At 56.9% G+C, this 6986-nt stretch overlaps 1 protein-coding gene across 1 annotated transcript in view; it reads left to right on the top strand.

Moving 5' to 3' along the window:
• ARHGAP35 (Rho GTPase activating protein 35) overlaps positions 1-6986 on the top strand; it is a gene marked incomplete at its 3' end in the record, with an annotated part of 21689 nt that overhangs the window by 6410 nt on the left and 8293 nt on the right. The window contains exon 3 of the mRNA XM_035892111.1: positions 70-2924. Coding sequence (XP_035748004.1) covers positions 70-2924 — 2855 coding nt within the window. The remainder of the gene's footprint in view (positions 1-69; positions 2925-6986) is intronic.

Genomic DNA, 6986 nt, shown 5'->3' with positions numbered 1-6986 from the left:
CCCACTTGGAAGCTTTGAAAAAGCAAAGTAAACAGATTGCTGCTGCTAAAGACAAGTACGAGTGGCTGGTCAGCCGCATCGTCAAAAACCACAACGAGACGTGGTCGAACGTGAGCCGCAAGATGCAATCCTCCCCGGAGTATCAGGATTACGTCTACCTGGAAGGAACGCAGAAAGCCAAAAAGCTCTTTCTGCAACACGTCCACCGCCTCAAGCAGGAGCACATAGAACGCCGGCGGAAGATGTATCTCGCCATGCTTCCTCAAGCGTTTGAAGCCCTCATCCCAGACCTGGATGAAATAGATCACTTGAGCTGCGTGAAAGTGGAGAAGCTCTTGGAGACGAAGCCGGACTTTCTGAAATGGTTTGTTGTCCTGGAGGAGACGCCCTGGGATGCCACGAGCCACATCGACAACATGGAGAATGAACGCATTCCCTTCGACCTGATGGAGACCCAGCCCGCCGAGCAGCTCTACGAAGCTCATTTAGAAAAGCTGAGGAACGAGAGGAAAAGGGCAGAAATGAGAAGAGCTTTCAAAGAAAACCTGGAGACTTCTCCTTTCATCACGCCCGGGAAGCCCTGGGAGGAAGCACGCAGCTTCATTATGAACGAGGACTTTTACATGTGGCTGGAGGAATCTATTTATATGGATATCTACAGCAAGCACCAAAAACAGATCATAGAAAAAGCCAAGGAGGAGTTTCAGGAGCTCCTCTTGGAGTACTCGGAGCTGTTTTATGAACTGGAGCTCGACGCTAAACCCAGCAAGGAGAAAATGGGCGTCATTCAGGACGTCTTGGGTGAAGAACAAAGGTTCAAAGCGCTGCAGAAGCTGCAGGCTGAGCGGGACGCCCTTATCTTGAAGCACATCCACTTTGTCTACCACCCGACAAAGGAAACGTGTCCCAACTGCCCCGTTTGTGTTGACTCTAAAATCGAGCACCTGATCAGCTCCCGTTTCATCAGGCCCTCTGAACGCAACCAGAAGAACTTGCTTTCGGACTCCAACATCGACAGGCTCAACCTGGTGATCCTTGGCAAGGACGGTTTGGCGCGCGAGCTGGCCAACGAGATCCGAGCGCTCTGCACCAACGACGACAAGTACGTGATTGAAGGTAAGATGTATGAGCTGTCCCTGAGGCCAATCGAGGGCAACGTCCGGCTCCCCGTTAATTCTTTCCAGACACCCACCTTTCAGCCTCACGGTTGTCTCTGCCTTTACAACTCGAAGGAGTCGCTGTCCTACGTAGTGGAAAGCATCGAAAAGAGCAGAGAGTCGACCATCGGCAGGAGGGATAATCATTTGGTTCACCTTCCTCTCACCCTCATCCTCGTCAACAAGAGGGGGGACACCAGTGGCGAGACGCTCCATAGCTTGATACAGCAAGGCCAGCAGATCGCCAGCAAGCTGCAGTGCGTCTTCCTGGACCCCGCGTCTGCTGGCATTGGGTATGGCCGTAACATCAACGAGAAGCAGATCAGCCAGGTTTTAAAAGGGCTGCTGGACTCGAAACGCAACTTAAACCTCGTCAGCTCGACCTCCAGCATCAAAGACCTGGCGGACATCGACCTTCGGATTGTCATGTGCTTGATGTGCGGAGATCCGTTCAACGCGGACGACATCCTTTTACCCATCCTGCAGTCCCAGACCTACAGACCTTCGCAGTGCGGCAGCAGCAGCTCCGTCCTCCTCGAGCTATCCATCGGGCCGCACAAGAGGCGCGTGGAGCTCTCCCTCCTTTCCTACCATTCCTCCTTTAGCATTAGGAAAAGCCGCCTCGTCCACGGGTACATTGTCTTTTACTCGGCGAAACGCAAGGCCTCTCTGGCCATGCTACGTGCCTTTCTCTGCGAGGTGCAGGATATCATCCCCATACAGGTCGTGGCACTCACGGACGGCTCCATAGACATCCTGGACAACGATTTGAGCAGAGAGCAGCTCACCGAGGGCGAGGAGATCGCCCAGGAGATCGACGGCAAATTCACCACCATACCTTGTAGCCAGCCGCAGCATAAGCTGGAGATTTTCCACTCGTTTTTTAAAGATGTGGTGGAGAAAAAAAACATCATCGAAGCCACCCACATGTACGACAACGTGGCCGAAGCCTGCAGCACGACGGAGGAGGTGTTCAACTCACCTCGAGCGGGTTCCCCTCTCTGCAACTCCAACCTGCAGGATTCGGAGGAGGACGTCGAACCCCCTACCTACAGCCCTTTCAGGGAGGATACATCCATGCCCGCCCTGCCCAAAGACCACTCGAAGCTTTCCATGGAGCTGGAGGGGAACGACGGTTTGTCTTTCATTTCTGTCATGAACACTTTTGAAAGCAAACTGAACAACAAAGTACCTCCTCCCGTCAAACCAAAGCCCCCCATGCATTTTGACATTACGAAGGGGGACCTGTCGTATTTGGAGCAGGGGCATCGGGACGGGCAGAGGAAGTCCGTGTCTTCCAGTAGCTGGTTGCCCACCGACTGCTTCGATCCTTCCGACTACGCCGAGCCGATGGACGCCGTGGTCAAACCCCGAAACGAAGAGGAGAACATTTACTCCGTGCCTCACGACAGCACCCAGGGCAAAATCATCACCATCCGAAACATTAACAAAACCCAATCCAACGGAAGCGGCAACGGCTCGGACAGCGAGATGGACACCAGCTCCCTGGAACGGGGCCGCAAGGTGTCGGTCGTTAGCAAGCCCGTGCTGTATCGGACGCGCTGCACGAGGTTGGGCAGGTTTGCTAGCTACCGAACCAGCTTCAGCGTTGGGAGTGACGATGAACTGGGCCCCATCCGAAAAAAGGAGGAAGACCAAACTTCCCAAGGGTATAAAGGCGATAACGCCGTTATCCCCTACGAAACGGCCGATGGGGAAGATCCGAGGAGGAGGAACATCCTGCGCAGCCTGAGAAGGACGACGAAGGTAGGCTGGTGCTTTCTGCCCGTTGGTCGTGGCATTCGTGGGGTGGAGCTTGGGCTGCACTGCCGGGTGTAAAGGCTGAATGAGGGCAGGAGCCCCTCCCGTCGCGTTCCTGGCACGTTTTTCACGCGTTTACTGATTGATTGAGGAGAAGGGTGAGCGCAGAATCTCTTTTTATTTTCTCTTTTTTTATCGTCTGTTAACTCGCTGCTGGTGCGAACCGCGTGACCTTGCAGTCCTATACCAAAATCCCCTCTGTTGTTTCCACCATGAGCGTTCAGCTCAGACAACTTTATGGGTTCAGGTCCAGCCAGCACGGGTTCATGAAAGGCAGGTCCTGCCTGCCCAACCTGATCTCCTTCTACGACCAGATGACCCACCTGGTGGATGAGGGACAGGCTGTGGATGTTCTCTGCCCGGACTTCAGCAAAGCCTTTGGCACTGTCTCCCACAGCGTTCTCCTGGAGAAGCTGGTGGCTCATGACTTGGACGGGCGCCCTTTTCACTGGGTGAAAATCAGCTGGATGGCCAAGCCCAGAGAGTTGTGGTCAACGGAGTTCAATCCCGTTGGCAGCCAGGCACGAGTAGCGTCCCCCAGGGCTCACTTTTAGGGCTGGTCTTGTTTAATGTCTTTATCAATGTCCTGGGCAAGGGGATCAGGGGCACCCTTGGCCAGTTTGCAGATGACAGCAAGCTGGGCGGGAGCATGGATCTGCTGGAGCATAGGGAGGCTCTGCAGAGGGACCTGGCCAGGCTGGAGCCATGGGTTGAGGGCAACTGTGTGAGGTTCAACATGGCCAAGGGTCGGGTCCTGCACTGGGGCTGGATGACGGGACTCCAAAGAGCTGTGTCTGACTTGCAAGTGTGAGGGCAGGATTTCCAGGCTTGTGCTGGTGCCAGTTTTGCAAAGAAGGATGAACGCCATGCCGGACACCAAGCTGACCGTGAGCCAGCAATGTGCGCTCACGGAAAAGGGCAGCGGCGTCCTGGGCTGCACCAGGCAAAACCTTGCCAGCCGGTTGAGGGGACTGATCCTACCTCTGCTTAGTACTGGTGAGGCCACATCTGGAGTGCTGGATCCAGTGCTGGGCTCCTCCCAGGGCAAGAAAGACATGGACTTACTGGAGCCCAGAGGCTGAGCAAGCTGGGGCTGTTCAGCCTGGAGAAGAAAAGGCTTGGGGGGAACCTCATCAACGTGTACAAATACCTGATGACAGGGTGGAGACAATGGAGCCAGGCTCTCCTCAGTGGTGCTCAGTGACAGGACAAGAGGTGAAGGGGCTGTCAGGCGCTGGAAGGGGCTGCCCAGGGAAGGGGTCGAGTCCCCACCCCTGGGGGGATTTAACAGCCAGGCAGAGGCGGTGCTGAGGGCCAGGGTTTGGTGGTGGGATGGCAGGGTTAGGGGAACGGTTGGGCTGGGTGATCTTAAAGGGCTTTTCCAACCCAAACAATTCTGTGATTCTATGATGAATGGGGTAAAGTTGCTGTTATCAGCCCAGAAACGTTTAGAGAATCTCGTTTAAAAGTCACATGTCCAGCCAGAGAAGATGGTGATACGTTGAGGACACATCTAAGTTGTTGCCTCTCTTGGATGGCTCGTCTTTAGATGCATTGTGCTGCCGCGGTTTTACAAAACAGGCAATAAATCAACCCGGATTCGCTGCTGCTTTTTGGCACAATGCTGGCTCTGCTCTTTAGAGGGTGAAACTGGTTTTGGATGAGCCCACTTGTTTGAGGTGCTCGAGTGGTTTTTGGACTTCTTGGCCAATGGTTGGGGCACCGGGGGGCCAGCAGTTGGGGCACCGAAGGCCAACGGTTTGGGCACTGAAGGCCCAGTGGTTGGGATGCTGAGGGCCCAGTGATTGGGGCGCCGAAGACCCGACAGTTGGGGTGCCGAAGGCCAACGGTTTGGGCGCTGAAGGCCCAGTGGTTGGGGCACCGAGGGGCCAGCGGTTGGGGCACTAAAGGCCCAGTGGTTGGGGCACCAAGGGGCCAGCAGTTTGGGCGCCAAAGGCCAACGGTTTGGGCGCCGAAGGCCCAGTGGTTGGGGCACTGAGGGCCCAGTGGTTGGGGCGCCAAAGACCCAACAGTTGGGGTGCCGAAGGCCAACGGTTTGGACACCGAGGGCCCAGTGGTTGGGGGTGCCGAAGACCCGACAGTTGGGGTGCCGAAGACCCGACAGTTGGGGTGCCGAAGGCCAATGGTTGGGGTGCCGAAGGCCAATGGTTTGGGCGCTGAGGGCCCAGTGGTTGGGGTGCCGAGGGCCCAGTGGTTGGGGCACCAAAGGCCAACGGTTTGGGCGCTGAAGGCCCAGTGGTTGGGGTGCTGAGGGCCCAGTGGTTGGGGCGCCAAAGACCCGATGGTTGGGGTGCCGCAGGCCAATGGTTCAGCGCCAAAGGCCAGCCCTGAGCATGACGCGGTGGTGTTGGGCGCGGTGGCGGACATCTTGGCTCCAAGCGCATGGCTGCAGATGGAGGAGGCCAAGTCGTGCTGGTGTGGTCCGTGGGAAGAAAAACACCACAGCAGGACGAAACCGTACACCCGGAACTGTCCAATACGCACATTATATACGTACACGGATGCAAACGTTATATACGTACAGCTATATCGTACGTGCGGCGGATAGACGGGCACTCGCACGTTGCGCCCAGGGCCATAAATGTACACGCACAGACATAAATGTATGCGCATATTAAATGTAGGTGCGTTACACGTGCCCGCATGCGCCCACGTGATATATAAGCACACGTGTTGTATACACGCGTGTGCATTATGTGCCCGCGTACGCACGTGTATCATCCGCATGTTATGTAAGCGCATGCACATATACACGCTCGCTCTCCGTGTACGTGTGCACGTGCTGTAGATGCATGCGCGCCCCCAGTCCTTACACATCTATAGGGTCTGTGCATGTATGGATTGTGGTGCTGGGTGCGTATATCTGCGTGCGGAAGAGAGGAGGCAGCAGGAGGAGGAAGAGGAGGAGGAGGAGGAAGGGAAGCGGGGGCTGTGCTGCCCCCGACCCGGTAGAGGGAGCAGCGGCCACCGCCGGACGTCCTGCTCGGAGCCGCCTGCCACTGCAAAACCAATCAGGGTAATTAAGAGGCGTTTTTAATTGCCACTGGAAACAAAGGCAGAGCCGCTAGCACGGATCTGCCAGGCAGGAAGGAGCAAACCCAAATCCTCCTCGGCGGGGAGGACGGGGCCGGAGCGACGCCCTTGGCCGCCAAGAGGAAGGAGAAACCCAAATCCTCTTCGGCGGGGAGGACAGGGCCGGAGCGACGCCCTCGGCCGCTGGGAACGATCCCGGTCCCCATGCAGGAAGGAGCAAACCCAAATCCTCCTCGGCGGGGAGGACGGGGCCGGAGCGACGCCCTTGGCCGCTGAGAGGAAGGAGAAACCCAAATCCTCTTCGGCGGGGAGGACGGGGCCGGAGCGACGCCCTTGGCCGCTGAGAGGAAGGAGAAACCCAAATCCTCTTCGGCGGGGAGGACGGGGCCGGAGCGATGCCTTCGGCTGCTGGGAACGATCCTGGTCCCCACGCAGGAAGGAGCAAACCCAAATCCTCCTTGGCGGGGAGGACGGGGCCGGAGCGATGCCTTCGGCTGCTGGGAACGATCCTGGTCCCCATGCTGTCATAACCACGAGCTTCCTCCATTTCCCTTCTAACGTCCAACTGCCAAAGCGTCGCTGTGGGAAAGCTCCCTTCGGATGCTCCCGCTCACGGGGGACTGCTTGGGGGACGGGGAGAGCCGGTTGCACTTATCCAAAAAAGGCGGATGAGGCTTTTTGAGGCTCCTCAAACAAAAAAAATGATGTTTTGAGGCTCCCCGAAATACCCATGTAGGCAAAAACTTTCCCTCACAGTGACGGATCTGCTCGACCCCGTGGTGTGGACACTCTGAGAGGCTTCGCCGACGGGACCGGCTTTCCAGCTGGTGGGGGTTGGGTTTATCATTGGGGGTTTTTTGGGCTTCCAGTTGGCAGTTTGGGGTCTCGCTCCCACGCCCTTTCCCAAGGGGAAGCCGAGGGATGTGGCCGGGCAGCGGATGGGGCCGCCAATAG

This window comes from Egretta garzetta, unplaced genomic scaffold (assembly GCF_000687185.1).
Source record: "Egretta garzetta isolate BGI_Z169 unplaced genomic scaffold, ASM68718v1 scaffold654, whole genome shotgun sequence".
In the NCBI taxonomy this organism is placed as follows: domain Eukaryota; kingdom Metazoa; phylum Chordata; class Aves; order Pelecaniformes; family Ardeidae; genus Egretta; species Egretta garzetta.
Note: the sequence above shows the minus strand (reverse complement) of the source record. Positions and strands in the feature narration are given on the sequence as shown.